The sequence below is a fragment of the Macaca nemestrina genome, chromosome 7 (assembly GCF_043159975.1).
Source record: "Macaca nemestrina isolate mMacNem1 chromosome 7, mMacNem.hap1, whole genome shotgun sequence".
NCBI classification, from domain to species: Eukaryota; Metazoa; Chordata; class Mammalia; order Primates; family Cercopithecidae; genus Macaca; species Macaca nemestrina.
The window spans coordinates 169,847,512-169,867,596 of record NC_092131.1 but is presented as its reverse complement, the minus strand read 5'-3'; the positions used below and the strand labels follow the sequence as shown (position 1 = coordinate 169,867,596).

General features: G+C 45.1%; 1 protein-coding gene across 1 annotated transcript in view; it reads right to left on the bottom strand.

The window, feature by feature from the left end:
- Positions 1-927: 927 nt before the first annotated feature.
- The window catches only part of LOC105470215 (E3 ubiquitin-protein ligase HERC2-like), a 74,177-nt gene continuing 55,019 nt past the window's right edge, over positions 928-20,085 (bottom strand). The window contains exons 14-15 of the mRNA XM_071067204.1: positions 18,659-18,739; positions 928-2,539 (exon numbers count right to left, since the gene is read on the bottom strand). Of these exons, the coding sequence (XP_070923305.1) occupies positions 18,675-18,739 (65 nt within the window). The 3' untranslated portion in view covers positions 928-2,539; positions 18,659-18,674. The remainder of the gene's footprint in view (positions 2,540-18,658; positions 18,740-20,085) is intronic.

Sequence of the window (20,085 nt, the reverse complement as noted above, 5' to 3'; positions counted from 1 at the left end):
GAGTGGGGTGGCATATTTCTTTCTTTCTTTCTTTCTTTCTTTTTTTTTTTTTTTTTTTTGAGATGGAGTCTTGCTCTGTAGCCCAGGCTGGAGTGCAGTGGTGTGATTGCGGCTCACTGCAACCTCTGCCTACCAGGTTCACACCATTCCCCCCTCTCAGCCTCCCGAGTAGCTGGGACTACAGGCGCCCACCACCACGCCCAGCTAATGTTTTTGTAATATTTTAGTAGAGATGGGGTTTCACTGTGTTAGCCAGGATGGTCTCGATCTCCTGACCTTGTGATCCACCCGCCCCGGCCTCCCAAAGTGCTGGGATTACAAGCGTGAGCCAAGGCGCCCGGCCAGGATGGCATATTTCTTTCCTTCAACAAATACTGACAGGCTGCTATATGCCAGGTATATTGTGGGTACTGACAGGTGTATTAGTTCATTTTGCATTGCTATGAAAAAATACCTGGCCCATCACAGTGGCTCACACCTATAATCCCAACACTTCGGGAGGCCGAGGCAGGCGGATCACCTGAGGTCAGGAGTTCGAGACCAGCCTGGCCAACATGGTGAAACCCCACCTCTACTAAAACCACAAAAATCAGCTGGGCATGGTGGCACGTGCCTGTAATCCCAGCCACTTGGGAGGCTGAGGCAGGAGGATCACTTGAACCTGGAAGGCTGAGGTTACAGTGAGCTGAGATTGCAGCACTGCACTCCAGCCTGGGTGATAGGGAGAGACTCTGTCCCAAAAGAAAAAAAGAAAAGAAAAGAAAAGAAAAGAAAAGAAAAGAAAAGAAAAGAAAAGAAAAGAAAAGAAAAGAAAAGAAAAGAAAAGAAAAGAAAGAAAAGAAAAAAGAAAAGAAAAGAAAAAGGAGATACCTGAGGCTGAGTAATTTATAAAGGAAAGAAGTTTAATTGGCTCACAGTTCCGCAGGCTGTATAAAAAGCATGGGGCTGGGTACAGTGGCTCATGCCTGTAATCCCAGCACTTTGGGAGGCCAAGGCAGGCAGATTACAAGGTCAGGAGATCGTCCTGGCTAACACAGTGAAACCCTGTCTCTATTAAAAGTACAAAAAAATTAGCCAGGCGTGGTGGCAGACATCTGTAGTCGCAGCTACTCAGGAGGCTGAGGCAAGAGAATGGTGTGAACCCGGGAGGCGGAGCTTGCAGTAAGCTGAGATAGTGCCACTGCACCCCAGCCTGGGCAACAGAGCAAGACTCCATCTCAAAAAAAAAAACAAAGAAAGAAAGAGAAAATCAGGCCAGGCTCGGTGGCTTACCCCAGTACTTTGGGAGGCCGAGGCAGCTCATCGCTTGAGCTCAGGAGTTCAAGACCAGCCTTGTCGACATGGCGAGACCTCGTGTCTACTAAAAATAAAAAAATTAGCCAGACATGGTGGTGTGCACATGTAGCCCAAGGCTGAGGTCGGACAATCGCTTGAGCCCAGGATTTGAGGTTGTAGTGAGCTATGATCATGCCATTGTACTCCAGCCAAGGTGACAGAGTGAGACCCTGTCTCAAAAAAGACCCCAAAACCAAACAACAAAATAACATATAAATCAAAATATATCAGATTTCTTTTCATTTCTTAGCTATATTCTGCATATTAAATACACACATTAAAAATGCAGGTCCAGGCCAGGCGCGGTGGCTCTTGCCTGTAATCCCAGCACTTTGGGAGGCCAAGGCAGGTGGATCACCTGAGGTCAGGAGCTGGAGACCAGCCTGGCAAACACGGTGAAACCCCATCTCTACTCAAAATATAAAAATTAGCTGGGCATGGTGGTGGGCTCCTGTAATGCCAGCTACTCAGGAGACTGAGGCGGTAGAATTGCTTGAACCTGGGAGGCAGAGGTTGCAGTGAGCTGAGATTGCACCACTGCACTCCAGCCTGGGCGACACAGCAAGACCCTGTCTCAAAAAAAAGAAAAAATGCAGGTCTAGGCAGCACTCCCGGTGGTCTCACACATCTGTCCCTTGCTTCGACAGTGTTAGGATAGAACAGACCTGAGGATTCCCTCTCTTCCAGCCTCTCCTAATCTCCAATCACCCCTCCAGTTGCAACCTCCAGGACCATCTTCTCAGCCATATCCTGCTTCCAGGACCAGCCAACACCGTTGTTGTTAGAAATAAGTTTAGCTCCTTATTGCCAACCAACCACGAGCTCCTAGATTCGTGAGAATGATTCCACCGAGGAGGAAGCTGCGGTCAGCTGCCTGGTCCATGTGCATTGGCAGGTCTCCTGCACTTACCATTCCCTGGGCTTCTATTTTAACCACAATGAGTGGCCCTGGAGCGCTTTGGTTCTTCCGTGAGTTGGTTCAACAGAAGCACAAGGGCACGGTGTGTCTCTTGGAAATGCACAACCAGCTGCACCATCTTCCAAGGTGTGCAGAAGCCATTTCTAGATGAGTGGGGAAAACCACGGATGCCATCAAAGCCATCATTGTCTGGAGAAGAAGTTGAATCAGGCCCTTATGGATCTGCATGCCCTTGGTTCTGCCCACACGGACCCTCATCTCTGTGACTTTCTGGACAGCCATTTCCTAAACAGGAAGATGAAACTCATCAAGACGATGGGCGACCACCGCAGTTACCTTTGCTGGCCAGCCGGCCCCCAGGCCCGCCTGTGCCAGTGTCTCTTCCAAAAGCCCACCCACAACCACAACCGGGGCCTCCAGAGCCAGCCGCCTTTGAGGGGCACCTCTGCACCCCCTGGTATCAGGGTTTCCGCCCAACCTCTCCTTCCAGCCAGTAGGCAGCTTTTTCACCACCCTGCAGCCTTCTCCCAAGCCTTGGACAAGAGGGAAAGTAAGCTTTTTGCAGCAAGAAAAGAAAAAAGAAAAAGAGGAGAAAAAGAGGCTATGGGAAAATTGACATTAACACAACAGAGAGCCCAGAAATAAATCTAAACATATCCGGTCAACTACTTTTTGACAAGGGCACCAAGAGGACACGATGGAGAAAGAATAGTCCCTTCTTGACTGGATGCAGTGGCTCATGCCTGTAATCTCAGCAGTTTGGGAGGCCGAGGCGGGTGGATCACCTGAGGTCAGAAGTTTGAGACCAGCCTGGCCAACATGGTGAGTAACTACATTTTTTTATTTCCAAGGATTCAAATTGATTCTTGCCTCAGTTCCTTCTCTATTTCTCTAAGGTCTATATACATGATAAAGTCCTTCCCTGACATTCTGCTATCACCATTCCCTTGGTTCTTCCACGGCAGGCGCCTGTAGTCCCAGCTACTCGAGAGGCAGGAGAATGGCGTGAATCCAGGAGGCGGAGCTTGCAGTGAACTGAGATTGCACCACTGCACTACAGCCTGGGCGACAGAGTGAGACTCTGTTAAAAAAAAAAAAAAAAAAAAAAAACACCTAACAAGACATCACTGGAAAGGAAACTTAGACTCCACTTCCTCTTGCGAACATAAGTACAAAATTACCAAATGAACTATGAGCAGGCCCATCTCAATCACATATAAGATGGTATTAATCATATATCACAACAAAGTGATTTAATTCCAGAAATGCAATGTTAAACATTCAAAAGCCAGTCACTAAGTTACCTTATCAACATAAAAGATGAGAAAAAAATTGCTCAATCAAGAAAGAAAAAAGCAATTGATAAAATTCAGTACCTATTCATAAATTTTAAAACCTATCTAACAGAGAGGATGCAACACGCCCAGTTAAACACTCCCACAGCTGAGAATAGTGACATAACTTATGTGCAGCCAAAAGATAGAAATTGCAGGCTGGGTGCGGTGGCTCATGCCTCTAATCCCAGTACTTGGGGAGGCAGAGGCGGGCGGATCACGAGGTCTGGAGTTCGAGACTATCCTGACCAACATGGTGAAACCCTTTCTCTACTAAAAATACAACAAATGAGCTGGGCGTGGTCCCACGCACCTGTAGTCCCAGCTACTCGGGAAGCTGAGGCAGGAGAATCGCTTGAACTGCAGAGGCAGAGGTTGTTGCAGTGAGCTGAGATCACTCCACTGCACTCCAGCCTGGCGACAGAACAAGTCTCCATCTCAAAAACAAAAACAAAAACAAACAAACAAAAAAAATTGAATTACAGTATGATCTTAACACTTTTGAGAAATCTGTTTTTCAGCTAAAAAGAGACTCAGCCTTTTGACCTTTTCTCTTTCCCTCCCTGGAAGTCAATCCAAGGAAAAGCAGCAGCCAAATTGTAACCACAAGAACAAAAACATGGCTAAAGAAGTATCAGGAAACTGAAAAGAGCCCCGGACTGCCCGCCCGCCTCTGCACTTTTTTTTTTTTTTTTTTTTTTTTTTTTTTTTTTGAGACTGAGTTTCCCTCTCGTTGCCCAGGCTGGAGTGCAGTGGAGCGATCTCGGCTCACCACAACCTCCACCTCCCAGGTTCAAGTGATTCTCCTGCCTCAGCCTCCCAAGTAGCTGGGATTACAGGCGTCCACCACCACGCCTGGCTAATTTTGTATTTTTAGTAGAAATGGGGTTTCTCTACATTGGCCAGTCTGGTTGCAAACTCTCAAACTCAGGTGCTCCACCCACCTCAGCCTCCCAAAGTGGTGGGATTACAGGCATGAGTCGTCATGCCCAGCCAACTGTTAAATGATTAAGAAAATTCAGCAAGATTATCAGATACAATATCAAACATACAAAAATCAAAAGTTTGTCAGGGCACAGTGGCTCATGTCTGTAATCTCAGCACTTTGGAAGGCCAAGGTGGGTGGATAACCTGAGGTCAGGAGTTTAAGACCAGCCTGGCCAACGTGCCAAGCTCCACCTCTACTACAAATACAAAAAAAGTAGCCGGGCATGGTGGTGTGCACCTGTAGTCCCAGCTATTTGGGACTGAGCATGAGAATCGCTTGAACCCGGGCAGCAGAGGTTGTAGTGAGCTGAGATTGTGCCACTACATTCCAGCCTCAGCGACGGAGTGAGAATCAGTCTCAATTAAAAAAAACAAAAGACAAAAATCAAAAGTTTTTGTATACTACAACATATAACCAATCAGAAAAGAAAAGGAAATAAGGTAATATTAAAAACGGAAAATAATACTTAGCTGAAGAACACAAAAGAACGACTGATTAAATGTAGAAATATGCCATATTTATGGATGGGAGGCATCTACTTTGCAAAGATGTCAATAACCCCTCAATTAATCTACATATTCATTGCAATCACAATAAAAATCCACTGAAGTTTTGCATATAACAAATTGTCTTAATATTCAGAGGGGGCTGGGCACAGTGGCTCATGCCTGTAATCTCAGCACTTTGGGAGGCCGAGGCGGGTGGATCACGAGGTCAGGAGATCAAGACCATCCTGGCTAACATGGTGAAACCCTGTCTCTACTAAAAAAAATACAAAAAATTAGGCGGGCGTGGTGGCAGGTGCCTGTAGTCCCAGCTACTCGGGAGGCTGAGGCAGGAGAATGGCGTGAACCCGGGAGGCGGAGCTTGCAGTGAGCCGAGATCGTGCCACTGCCCTCCAGCCTGGGTGACTGAGCGAGACTCCGTCTCAAAGAAACAAACAAACAAACAAACAAACAAACAAATATTCAGAGGGATGAATTCAGAATTCAGATCCAAGAATAGGCAAGAAGATTCTAAAAGAGTAGTAAGAAAGTGGGGAAATTGGCCGGGCGCGGTGGCTCACGCCTGTAATCCCAGCACTTTGGGAGGCCGAGGCGGGCGGATCACAAGGTCAGGAGATCGAGACCACGGTGAAACCCCGTCTCTACTAAAAATACAAAAAATTAGCCGGGCGCGGTTGTGGGCGCCTGTAGTCCCAGCTACTCGGGAGGCTGAGGCAGGAGAATGGCGTGAACCCGGGAGGCGGAGCTTGCAGTGAGCCGAGATTGCGCCACTGCACTCCAGCCTGGGCGACAGAGCGAGACTCCGTCTCAAAAAAAAAAAAAAAAAAAAAAAAAAAAAAAAAAAAAAAAAAAAAAAAAAAAGAAAGTGGGGAAATTTGCCAACGTGGTATGAAGACTTCAATCATCAAGCAGAATCACACTGGCTCAGGGACAGGATGGCTCAACAGAAAATAATAAAGCACCCGGGAGCAGACACATTTATGTGGAAATTTTATAGCTGCTGGAGGGAGTATTTGAAATGTGTAGAGAAAGAATTGACTATTTAGTAAATGGTACTGGGAAAATGGGCTATTTATTTGGGAAAATAGCTTAAAATAGAACCCAGAGGAAATTAACAAATAAAAATAATTTTAAATTATTAGAAGAAAATATAGGACAGTGCCTTGAAATTTATTAGGAGAATGATGTAATTAAACTTGCATGAAGAGAATGTCTTCTAATATAGGATACCCAAGGCAAAACTCATAAAGGAAATGATTGGTAAATTTGACATCCAAAGACTTTAAAACTTCAGTATGACAGAAAATAAAGAAAATGTCAAATGACAAACAGAGAAATATTTTCAACATATGTAAATGACCAATAATTAGCATCCCAAACATATAAAAGAAATCCTACAAATAGAAAAAAGTGGGCAAAGAACGTGGCAGGCAATTAATGTAAGAAAAAAACTGGAGTGTTCAATAGCCTTACAAGTGATCATAGAAATTCAGTGTTTTAGGCCGGGTGCTGTGGCTCACGCCTGTAATCCCAGCACTTTGGGAGGCCGAGGCAGGCAGATCACCTGAGGTCAGGAGTTTGAGATCAGCCTGACCAACGTGGTGAAACCCCGTCTCTACTAAAATACAAAACATTAGCTGGGTATGGTGGCGTGTGGCTGTAGTCCCAGCTACTCGGGAGGCTGAAGCAGGAGAATCGCTTGAACCTGGGAGGCAGAGGTTGCAGTGAGCCGACATTGTCCCACTGCACTCTAGCCTGGTGACAGCAAGACTCCATCTCAAAAAAAAAAAAAAAAAAAAAAAGAAATTCAGCCTTTTGACCTTCCCCCTTTCCTTCCATTAAAATAAATAAAACACCATTTCCTTCCATTATAGTGGAAAACAACTAAGTTTGATAATATCGAGCATTGGTAAGATTTTGAGTAAACAAGTACTCTTAAAAATGGCTGGTAGACGTGTAAAAATGACCATTTGGTAGTATCTAGTAAAAATAAAAATGTGAATTATATAAATACTATTACCAACAATTCCATTTGCAGGGTTCACCCTAGGAAAAAAGCACAGAGATCTAAGGAAAGTTGTAGAAAGATGTTCTTTGCAGCATTGTAGGTAATAATGACTCACTGGAAATAACCTAACTGCACATTAGTGAAGCACCTAATAAAACTGGGTGAAGCAGTAAGCAGTGTATTCCAAACGCACTTGTTACAGAGGTAGGTCTTGAGTGCATTGGAAGGACAAATGAATTCTCACTATGAGAGCTCAGGGCAGACTTCAAGAAGAGATACAATTCGAGCACTTGAAGGATACTTAGGGTTTCTGGGCAGGAAAATGGAATGAAGGGTATCAGTAGGGAAAACAATGTGTGCGGGACACAGAGATTCAGAATGGTGCTCAGAGAATATAGATAGTAATAATATATATGTATGTATATTTATAAAATAATAATTATTATAGAGACTGGACAGGTGAATGCATCCTTTCCAAGACTTCCTTCCTCCTAGGGGGAGCCATGGGATGCAGAGAGCAGCAAGGCCCAGGAGCCAGGACCTCAGGGCCCAGCAGAGGCCAGACATGGGCAGAAATCCCTGCCGCCGCAGCTGTGGGCAGGTGGGCAGGTCAAGGGACCTGTGGGCTTTGGTACTTGGTACGGGTGGGTTCAAGTGTGGGGTCAAACTCCAGCTCCAGCAACCTCCCTCCTATCAGCTTTTCACTGCAAGCTGGGGCGGTAGCTTCTTGAGAGGATAAAATGATGAAGTGTCCAGCACCAAGCAGGTACCCAGTATATTGTGGCTTCCTCCTCACCGCCCTAAGAGATGAGGATCGAAGACCCTGCCCTGTCCCTGAGGCCTTTCGGGCTAGTGTGGGGCTGATGTGACCCTTTTAACAAATCATTCTGCTAAGGGCGGAGGGAAGCAAGCCTCCCTCTGGAGCTGCTGAGGAAGGCAAGGCCCCTGGGGAGGGGCATCCTGGTTCAGGTGCATTCCCAGGGCCCAGAGAGCGCTCGCCGCTTACGCTCACCTTGAAGGAAGTGTCAGGATTCAGTGAGGGAAGAAGCAGAACCATGTGAGAACAGGCTAAGGGATTTGCTGTGGAATTAGACCTTACAGGATTGTGGAGGGGCTGGGAACGGAGGTGTGGGGATGGTGCTGGAGCGTCAGCGAGCAGGTCACCAATCGGTCACTCTGAGAAGCTGAAACATGCCCAGTCACCTAAATGGGACCACAAAGGGCGAGGCCCTGGAGAGGTCTCTGGGCTGCAATGCCTTGTGGAGCCCTACATCTGTGGGTCTGCGATGAAGTCACTGGTGCTGGACTTGGGGCCACAGCAGGTCACAGCAGGGCGGCCTACCCTGCTTGCTTTCGGCCGCTTGCTTCGTATTATTGTTTTTTCCTTTTTCCATGAACCCGAAGGCCACGGTACACTGACCGCTGAAACTCAACCTTCACTGGCTACATTATAGATAACATTCATAGATCACCATGGCCATGGTGCTTCCATTGTCTTTCAGGACCTTGGGCCAACTCCTGTCCAATTCAAACCGGTTGAGACCACTGACCCTTTAACTGGACCTGTGCAGGTGCCTGAGAAAAGGTCCATTTTGACATCAGAGGGTCCAAAACTCCACCTTCAGAGCCCAACACTCCACCTTCAGATCATGCTAATGCCACCATTTTCTGTATTTATGTCCTATGAAATGCCAAGAAGCCTGATGACACATGTTTTTTTGTTTGTTTGTTTGTTTGTTTGTTTTTTTGAGACGGGGTCTTCCTCTGTGGCCCAGGCTGGAGTGCAGTGGTGCAATCTCAGCTCACTGCAACCTCTGCCTCCTGAGTTCAAGCGCTGAGGCTTCTCCTGCCTCAGCCTCCCGAGTAGCTGGGGTTAGAGGTTAGAGGCGGACACCATCACACCCAGCTAATTTTCGTATTTTTAGTAGAGACGGGGTTTCACCATGTTGGCCAGGCTGGTCTCGTACTCCTGACCTCAGGTGATCCGCCCACCTCTGCCTCCCATAGTGTTGGGATTACAGGCATGAGCCACCAAGCCCGGCCGGCTGCCTGATGACACTTGAGCAAAAGGAACCTGTTACTTCATTTTTCCCCACTGCCAATCACCTACCCCCACATCTTAGATCATCACACTTCCCTAACCTAGAAACAGCCCTCAGCCTTATCTCCAGGGAGATAAGGATTTCAGCGCTGTTCTCCCACCTCCTCACTTGGCGGTCTTGTGAATCTATCTTTTTTCTTTTGCAAAACCCGTGTCACAGTGATGGACTTGCTGTGTACAGGCAGAATGGACCTCGACCTGGCCAGTGACACTGGACAGCCACGGCCGCCTCCAGACAGCAACTGCTGTCTCTTTCCTTCTGCCTTCCAAGTCACACATAAACACCCCTTTTGGCCAACTCTTCCTCTGGGAGGCTTCTCCTCAAGGGGCACCAGCACTGATGGGGAAGCCAGAGACAGGCAGCTTCGGATGGGGATGAAAAGCCAGGCATGTGGAGGCCGACTTCTGCTCTGCCCTGCTCCCTTGGATAGAAAGGCTGGAGCCCAGGGCATCAGCCACAGGTCTTGGGACAAAACCTGGGTCCAGGAAAACAGAGCTGGATGAATCCTTGAACACCACGAGATCCATCGTCTCACTCCCCAGACGAGAAAGTCAGGCTCTGACTCCTGCTGTGGATTGCCGCAGGTCCCGGGCCGCTAACTCCATTCTCTCTGGCCAGCACCACTGCAGCCTGGGCCTCAGCTGGTGGAGAGAACTGGGCTCACCCACTGCCAAGGGAACTGCAAAAAGGGCACACGGCAGTCCTGGGCAGAGCCCCGGGCCAGGACGAGAGCCAGTTGCACAGCAGGGAGGGCACCTGCCCATCTCCACAGTCATCCTCCTCCTGGGCACCCTTACCAAAAGGCACTCCTCGAAACAAAATAAGGCCAGGCGCCGTGGCTCATGCCTGTAATCCCAGCACTTTGGGAGGCCAAGGGGGGTAGAGGACGAGGTCAGGAGATCGAGTGATTCCACTTTTCTTCTCTAGGAAGTCTGGACATTCAGATCTAGTTGGTCTTTCATCATAGAACTTCTAGTGTGCCCGAGTCTTACATTGTGAAGATCCTTTTCTACAATATTACATGTAAGAGGATATAAATGGTACTGGATGAGATCAGGCTGGATGAGAACTGATACTTGTAAACATACTTTTTAGACGAAATCTCTCATTGCCATTCACTTTCTATTTGAATAATAATAATACAAATAATAAATTAATTAATTAAATGTATTATTAAATATTTCAGGGCTGGCACAGTGGCTCATGCCTACAGTTCCAGCACTTTGGGAGGCTGAGATAGGTGGATCACTTGAGGTCAGGAGTTCAAGACCAGTCTGGTCAACATGGTGAAACCCGGTCTCTACTATAAATACAAAAATTAAGGCTGAGGTGGGAGAATCGCTTGAACTGCGGAGATGAAGGTTGCAGTGAGCTGAGGGTGACACAGCGAGACTCCATCTCAGTAAAAAATAAATATAAATAAATAAATATTTCAAACATACATAAATCTTTAGAAACCCACATACCAAATGCCTGAGTACAACTTTCCAGGGTTATCAGAATATCCTCATATGTAGTCTTATTTGCTTCAGACCTTCTATTCTTGTTTTACCAACTAAAGCAAACTTATATATGAAATGAAACTCCCAGAGCCTCCCCTCAGGCTTACTGCTCTGCCCGTCCCTAGAGGTACCCATTCCTCTGAATTTAGAGTTTATCACCCTTGTGCAATTTTTATAGTTCTGCTACTTAGGTGGGTGTCTTTAAACATGTTTTTAAATGTTAGCTAGTATGCATATGTCCATGTATGTTATATATTATATGTGATTTTACATATTATTCAAAACTTACTTTTATTGCTTAACATTATTTTTTAAAAAATTTTTTGTGTGAATACGTGTGGCTCTAGATGAAGGATCAGCAAACACTTTGTGTAAAACGCCAGATAGTAACGTATTTTAGGCTTTGTAGGCAACATATGGTCTCTGTTGCAAACTCTTTGTTTGGCTTTGCTGTTGTTTTGGTTTTGTTTGTTTGTCTTTTGGATGGAGTTTCACTCTTGTTGCCCAGGCTGGAGTGCAATGGTGCAGTCGGCTCACTGCAACCTCTACCCTCTGGGTTCAACGATTCTCCTGCCTCAACCTCCCAAGTAGCTGGGATTACAGGCACACAGAACCACCACGCCCTGCTAATTGTTTTGTATTTAGGAGACACAAGGTTTCACCATGTTGGTCAGGCTGGTCTTTTTTTTTTTTTTTTTTTTTTGAGACAGAGTCTTGCTTTGTCGCCCAGGCTGGAGTGCAGTGGCGCCATCTCGGCTCATTGCAAGCTCTGCCTCCGGGGTTCACACCATTCTCCTGCCTCAGCCTCCTGAGTAGCTGGGACTACAGGTGCCCACCAACACGCCCGGCTAATTTTCGTATTTATAGTAGAGACGGGGTTTCAACGTGTTAGCCAGGATGGTCTCAATCTCCTGACCTCGTGATCTGCCTGCCTTGGCCTCCCAAAGTGCTGACATTACAGGTGTGAGGCACCGCGCCTGACCTGTTTTGTTTTTTGTAGTACTTTAATATTATAAAAACCATTCTTCTTAGCTCCTGGGCTGTACCATCACAGGCCATGGGCCAGATTTGGCAGATGGGCAGGAGTTTGCTGGCCCCTGCTCCAGGTCATATTGCATTGCCTGAGGATCCCACAGTTTACTCCTCCATGTTCCTGTTGATGGACATCTAAGTGGTTTCCAGTTGTCACGACACAAGGGTAACTATGAACATTATCATGTAAATGTGTGAGTCTGTCTGGGGCACACACCAGGAAGTGGAAGGGCTGGGCATTGAACACAAGAATCTTTGACTTCACAATACAACATTAAGTTCTGTCTAAACTGGCAGTGCCAATTTACATCCCCAGCAGGAGCTGACGAGTGCTCCTGCTGTTCCATGTCCTTCCTGGCACTTACTATCACGGGGCTTTCAAAATAATATGAACTGCCAGGCACGGTGGCTCACACTTGTAATCCCAGCACCTTCGGAGGCCAAGGCAGGAGGACTCCTTGAGCCCAGGAGTTTAAGACCAGCCTCGGCAACATAGTGAGACCCCCATCTCCACAAAAAAATTCAAAATTTAGCCAGGTGTGGTGGCAAGGCTATGGTCCTAGCTACTTGGGAGGCCGAGGTGGGAGGATCACTTGAGCCCAGGAGGCTGATGCTGCAGTGAGCAGTGATTGCACCACTGTATTCCAGCCTGGGCAACAGAGTAAGACCCCATCTCAAAATAATAATAATAATAATATGTTCTTATTCAGCAGAAAGAACAGATTCATCATCACCCCCAAGTCCTTTTATTTTACTCATTTATTTTTGCCATGGAGTCTCGCTGTGTTACCCAGGCTGGAATGCAGTGGCACGATCTCAGCTCACTGCAACCTTCCCTTCCCAGGTTCAAGCGATTCTTCTGCCTCAGCCACCCGAGTAGCTGGGACTACAGGCACATGCCACCACACCCGGCTGATTTTTGTATTTTTAGTAAAGACGAGGATTTACCATGTTGGCCAGGCTGGTATCAAACTCCTGACCTCGTGATCCACCGACCTTGGCCTCTCAAAGTGCTGGGACTACAAGCGTGAGCCCAAGCCCTTTTATAAAGCACTAACCACATCCATGAGGGCTCCCCCTTATGACTTAATCACTTCTTAAAGACACCAGTTCTTAATACTATCTTACTCTTAATACTATTAAGATAGTATCTTGGGCCGGGCGTGGTGGCTCACGCTTGTAATCCCAGCACTTTGGGAGGCCGAGGCAGGCGTCCAGAGGTCAGGAGATCCAGACCACGGTGAAACCCCATCTCTACTAAAAATACAAAAAATTAGCCGGGCGTGGTGGCGGGCGCCTGTAGTCCCAGCTACTCGGGAGGCTGAGGCAGGAGAATGGCATGAACCCAGGAGGTGGAGCTTGCAGTGAGCTGAGATCCGGCCACTGCACTCCAGCCTGGGCGACAGAGCGAGACTCCGTCTCAAAAAAAAAAAAATAGTATCTTGGCAATCAGTTTGAATTTTGAGAGATGCCTTCAGACCATAGCAATACTCTTCGTGAAAGGTCTTGTGTGTATTTTGCCAGATATATTCTAAGGCTTCTGTTGCTATTGTGAATACAATCTTCTTTTCTATTCATTTTCTAATCGTTGACTACTGATGTATAGGAATGCTAGTATCTCACTGTCATTCCTATGTCCATTCCCCTCATTCATATTGATGTTAAATCTTCTATGTTTGCAGGTCATTCAAGTTTCCTTTTCATTTGAGATGGAATCTTACTCTGCTGCCCAGGCTGGCATACAGTGATGCAGTCTCAGCTCACTGCAACCTCCACCTACTGGGTTCAAGCGATTCTCATGCCTCAGCTTCCTTCCTTCCCTCCCTTCCTCCCTCCCTCTGTCCCTCCCTCTTCTTCCTTCCTTCGTCCCTCTGTCCCTCTTCCTCCTTCCTTCCTTCTTTCCTTCCTTCCTTCCTTCCTTTTCCCCTCCCTCCCTGCCTTCCTCTTTTCCTCCATTCCTTCCTCCCTCCTTTCCTTCCTTCCTTTTCCCTTCCTCCCTCCCTTCCTTCTTTCCTTTTTCCCTCACTCCCTTCCTTCCTTCTTTCATTCCTTCCTTCCCTTCCTTCCTCCTTTCCTCCCTCCCTCCTTTCCTTCCTTCCTTCCTTCCTTCCTTCCTTCCTTCCAGATGGGGTCTTGCTCTGTCACCCAGGCTGGTGTGCAGTGGCATGATCTTAGCTCACTGCAACCTGCACCTCTGAGGTTCAAGCAATTCTCCTGCCTTAGCCTCTTGACTAGCTGTGACTACAGGTGTGCGCCACCACACCCAGCTAACTTTTTGTATTTTTAGTAGAGACAGGGTTTTATCATGTTGGCCGGGCTGGTCTCAAACTCCTGACCTCAAGTGATCTGGCCACCTCAGCCTCCCAAAATGCTGGGATTACAGACATGAACCATCATACCCGGCCTTCCATAAGGTATTTAAAGGCACTTCCAAAGGTAGAATCGACAGACTTTCCAGAAGTCAGTGGCAAGATTTCTTGACTCAGACCTGCCTTCAGGTCTTCAACTTCCAACCCTCTCCCCCACCCAAAGCCAATCAATTCTCCTCACAGAATAACATCAAATAGCAATTAGCACATGGTCCTTGACTTCTCCACATCAGCTCCAAAAAAGATAAAGACCATTAACGGTGGAAATATTGTGAACGGAAGTGTTTAACAGTTAACATTAAAAACATTCCTATAGGTCACATACATACACTCCCATGGGTCATATACATATGTATAGACCTATGGGTCTACACATAAAATATGTTTCTCACTAACAAAATCCTCTGTAAATTTCAGAATGATCTGATGAGAATTTAACTTATTTTAAAATGCGTATGATTATGTCAAAGATATGTCCCTATAAAGGCCTGAACACAATCTCTGAGCCTAAGGCCTTCCCCATCTTCACCTCCATTTCACATTTGATCATCTATGTATTTGAGAGAGCATCGCTCATTATTTGTTTTGGGAGTAGTCGATAACCTTGGAAGTTTCTTGAGGGCAAGAATCAAGTCTCTTACAGCTTCTATCATGCCTCGGTGCACCCAGCAGGTCCTCAATAAATAATTTGTCATCCTACTTTCTCATAAAATATAGGACATACTTAGCTGTACTGCACATGATTTGATCACACCCAACCCGAGTGGGTAATAACAACATTGAACCTGTTTAAAAACAGCACTCACTCCCTATTCCCTTTTCACCTTCATAGTATATTCATTTGATTTCTAGTAATGTTAGTTCTATCCGTATGTTTTTAGATCATGGTACAAACTATGTTGTGCCTAAGTAAAGTTATACCAAGAATTTTATGGGGAAAAGCTAATGCACTGCTCTTAGTTTTGATTAAGATTTTAGACATTTGAAAATATAAATTCAGATATTGGACAGTGAGTTTTATTTTGGAGGTTGCAGGAGATTGAAGTGTTGGGGTAGGACTGATAGACTCCTTTGGCTACTTGTCTGTGGGGGTGGGGAGAATATACAAGTTCACAAAATCTTGTACGTTCTCACAGTGCTTAGTTTTGTGACTTTACAAAAACTGGCATTGTTTTTCTAGCTCTCAGTGGAGAAATGTAAGCTGTGAGTTTAATATCATGTTTACTGTGTTTTGACCAGGATTGTGCAAGCTTTTGTGGAAAAAATTATATTGCTTTCTTTATCCTGTTTGTTTTATATATATATATGCTTCCTTGTATTTTACTATGGTAAAGTTGTATCTTGCATATAGAGAACTAAGTCTATTACAGTGAATTAAAAGAATCCTTTACTCTGACATGGCAACATTGTCTAATGGACCATATGTTTAAGCCCTGTGGATAAATCACACGACAGCCCAGCACAGTGGAGTGCGCCTGTAATCCCAGCCACTTGGGAGTCTGAGGCAGGAGAACTGCTTGAACCTAGGAGTTCAAGACCAGCCTGGGTAACATAATGAAACTCCATCTCAGTCAATCAACCAGTGAATCAGTTACGCTAAAAAGAGCAAGATCTTCAAACTTCCAACAAATGTCTGGGTGTCTAAAACAATGAAAAGAGCTTATGGCAGAGTTAAGCAGTCATCAGAGAAAAATCCGGGACAAACTGCAAATTTGTACCAGCTGTGAATTGCTGTGACTGCGTTGAAAACCAAAGTTATGTTTGTACAGTCTTTTTGGGTGTATTCGTGTTTAGTAATAACTTGTTTGCAAATTTAGAGGACTCTAGCTATGATTTCTTCTTAGGGACCTTGACCTTGAGGGGCTCATAGTTTAATGGAAGAGAGAACTAGAAACCAAGAATGGCATGCAGAGAGTGAGGTTCTACGGCACAGGCTGTATACAGGGTGCAGAGGAGCGCCGTGGCACCGTGTTTTGGCCTCATCTTCTGCGCCAGACTTCCCCGTGTGCCGTTTCCTGAACCTGCCTGTTTTTCCCACCATCTGGATCTCTCTCTGTAGGCGCCGTTCTCTCTCCTTGCAGGCCTTTTCCACAGCTTAGGTGCCTGGTGAAGTTCTGTTTCTTCAGAAGCTTCTTGAAGCCTGCCTCTAGCTCATTCACATAACTGTTTTGTCTACATCTCTGTTATTTCTTTATAAACAATTACAGTTAATTCTCATTATTTGCAGTAGTTCTATTCTATAAAGTTGCCTAGAACACTGAGTTAATCAAATACTAAACCCTTGTTGCCAGGGAAAATATGTACCTATGTACATATCTCACACAGGTTATAACCTTAATTCCTAAAGCAACTCTTCCTGGTAGAGTACATTTTCTTTATTTACAAAAGAATAAAGAAAGTAGAGAAGTGTTAAGTGATTTACCTGAGGCTGCCCTGCTAACAGGAGCCAGAGTTAAGATTCAGACCTCCTCCAGCTGGCCCCAGCCCGAGCTTCTTACACTACCCTGCACTGCCCTCTACCGTCTCTGCCCTCTGGCCATCTTTGTGTGAGAGCTGAAACCAGAAGACTGAGGGTCACCTTATTGGACCTTAGCTTGGGATGTGTGCAAGGAGTGGCAGATTTTTCACTATTGTGTCTATATCCAGGAGCCACCTTGAAAGCTCCACAAGTATTAATTTGGGGATTACAAAGACATTTAGCAAGTAAGTAAATGTGCAAATATGGAATCCACAAATAATGAGGGTTAACTGTGTTTGTAAGTGACTGCTAGGGTCTGTTTCATGGTAACCCCTTCCCCAGCAATGTGGAATGTTTCTTTAGCTTCTTTGAGAGTTCAATTACTTATTCATTCATATATTTACTAGGCACTTACTATAAGGCAGATTGCTTTAATCTGTGATGAACAAGCTAGAGATTAAGGTCCTGCCCTGTGGATTTTACAGTACAGTAAGAAAGACAGATAGCTAAGTTTGGAGCTCAGGGCAGAGGCCCAGGTTGCAACTAGAGATTCACTTGACCAAGGTGAAACCTGGTGTGCCCCCTCCTACTTCACATCCCCAGACATTCTTTCAGAACATTTCTCCTCTAGTCTTGTGTATAAACTCTTCCTTTTGAGCCTCTCTTCATTGACGCATGTCAACCTCTACTTGTCTTTTGTTGATTTTGAGGCCACTTGCCCATGTAACTGGCAGGATATGGTAGAAGAATCATGCTGACTTGGTCTTTGAATTCTGGTTCTGCTACCTACCAACGGAGCTACTCTGGTCAAGCTCTTGGACTTCTGAGCTGGTTTCCTAATTTTAGAAGTGGTGATATGATGTGTTAGGCACCGGTGGGTTGCAAGGAAGAGGCACACACATATCACATTTGGTGATGACAGCTGAATGCAAACTTGGATGGGAAGTCATCTAAGCAGCCATGTTGTCTCTTGGCTCTAGTACTTTCAAAACTTCCCACAAGATTAATTTAGCAGCGTTTAGGATAGGATTTGAGCTCTGAAGACCTGCCCTCTTTTCCTTTGTTCACCCAACATTTGTATTTTGTAAGAGAGAATATCTGATTGGATTAGTGTGTCACCTTCTAAAAACAGAAGGTCCCTGTTAGGGAGAATTTTGAGCCACGTTATGTCTTTGGTGATTGATCAACCTGAGGCTCAACCTATATGTTGTCCTTAGCTGAAGCACTGAGCCCTGGTCCAGTCACTTGTGGCCAAAGAAGGTTGGTTTTGGCTGGGCTCGGTGGCTCACACCTGTAATCCCAGCACATTTGGAGGTTGAGGCCGGTGGATCATGAGGTCTAGAGATCGAGACCATCCTGGCTAACATGGGGAAACCCCGTCTCTACTAAAAACACACAAAAAGTTAGCTGGGCATGGTTGTACGTGCCTGTAGTCCCAGCCACTCAGGAGGCTGAGGCAGGAGAATCATTTGAACCCAGGATGCGGACGTTGCAGTGAGCTGAGATCGTACAATTGCACTCTAGCTTGGTGACAGAGCAAGACTCCATAGTCAAAAAAAAAAAAAGAAGAAGGTTGGTTTTATGCATTATTGGTCACACAGATGTGTTACAGATATGCTTTTTGTGTATGCCACAGTCGCACAATAGTTATATGACTGTCATGTATTCAAAAAGAACCCTTAGACAATTTCTTTAGAAGACAATTGAGAGTATAGCAGTCCTAGAGTTCCATGGCCTTCTGTCCAATTCAAATACGTATCTAATATGATCATAGATAATTGTTAATAAAGCATCTAACAAGGTAATTGACACATATCAAATATTCAATACATCTCCCTTTTGGTATTGCATCTAATATTATAGTGTGGTTATTTGTTCATATGGCTGTTTTCCACACTAGGCCATAAGCTCCATCAGGGCAGGGTCTACAGTTTCATCTTTCTATCCTGGCAGTTACTTCAGTGCCTGATACATACTAATAGAGACACAAATGTTTCAAGAGTTGAGGAATTCTCAATTCCTACTGTAAGAATGGGAGGATATAAAGGTTTCACAGAGAAGGTATTATTTAAGCGGATTCTTTAAGGGTGAGTAGGAATTCTTACCAATAAGTTTGAGGCCTCATTCCGAGCAGAGAGCAGATGCAGGGACACAGATACAGAGACGGTGAAGTTTACTGAACACTCCTAGATTAAAAAACAGAAAGCAAACAATCAAAATCAACCATTAAAATAAAAACCACCTAAAGAAAAAACTGAACGGGCTTGGCCAGAGGGCATATCATAATTAACTATGACTGTAGACATTCCGTAATGGATGGAAGTTTTAGGGAAACAGCATAACATTCTCAGGTTGTTGGCAGAGCATCTAGAACAACATAGAAATACAGGTATTGAATTCTGGGAATGATGACACTGTAGTGACATCTTTGACTTCTCTGTGCATGAGGCATGTACGTGTCACACACTGTTCAAGGGGCTGAAAGTCAGACTCTTCTCTAGGAGCTCATGGGCAATCAAGAGAGACAGATAGGTGAGCAACTGGTTATCATGTGACAAGTGAGGTCATAGAGATATGACTAAATGCCATCTAAACAAGAAGAAAGGAATAATTAGTAATATATGGAGTGCTGGGGAAAGATTTCTCAAATGAAGCCTGCTGGGCATGATGGCTCACACTTGTAACACCAGCACTTGGAGAGGCGGAGGTGGGAGGATCCAGGAGGATCTAGGAGTTCAAGACCAGCCTGGTTGACAGAGCAAGACCCTGCCTGTCTCTGTATTTGAAACAATAAATAAACATTTTTAAATGAAGTGATATTTGAGCACTCGGGAGTACTATACAAATATAGGACAGACTGAAGGAATGTATCCAGCTTAACTTAACATTTTTTGAAATTTTATATTGCAAGAGTATTTACTGCCATGAAATTAGAAAGAACTGATAGGCAAGGAGGTCTACAAAGCACTCCATAGGTCCACCATACTGAGGCAATGGTCAATGCTTTGATGGATTTCATACTTTCTATGTACTCTGTATATACATATGCATAGTTAAATAGAAATGGTTATCCTGAATGTTCTGTTTATCCATTTATTTTTATGAAATCTCCGAAGAGTACATTTGCTTTGCTCGAGGGAGTCTTGCTACATACTGCTGTACATAATGAAAACTAAAAAAGAGGCAAACTTTTCAGCCTTGCAACCTTATGGTGATTCAAACAGAGGCTTCCTCAAAGGCAGATTCAGAAATGAACTTGGTGTGTGTAGGTGGTAGTGCTTGGCATTATTTTTTGTAATAGTATGATAGGGATGATTTCAGTGTCTGCCAACAGGAACTGGTTAAGTAAACTGTGGTCCATCCAAATGATGCATACCGTGCAGCTGAAAAGAAGAATGAGAAAGACTGCACTCATGTGGAAGAACTCGGCTAGATTGTGTGTGTTTTTAAAAGGAAGAAGGAGTGGTATCGTATGTGTGGTATGCTACTTTTTGTGTTGAGAGAGAAGAGTAGAATAAGTATATACCTGTGT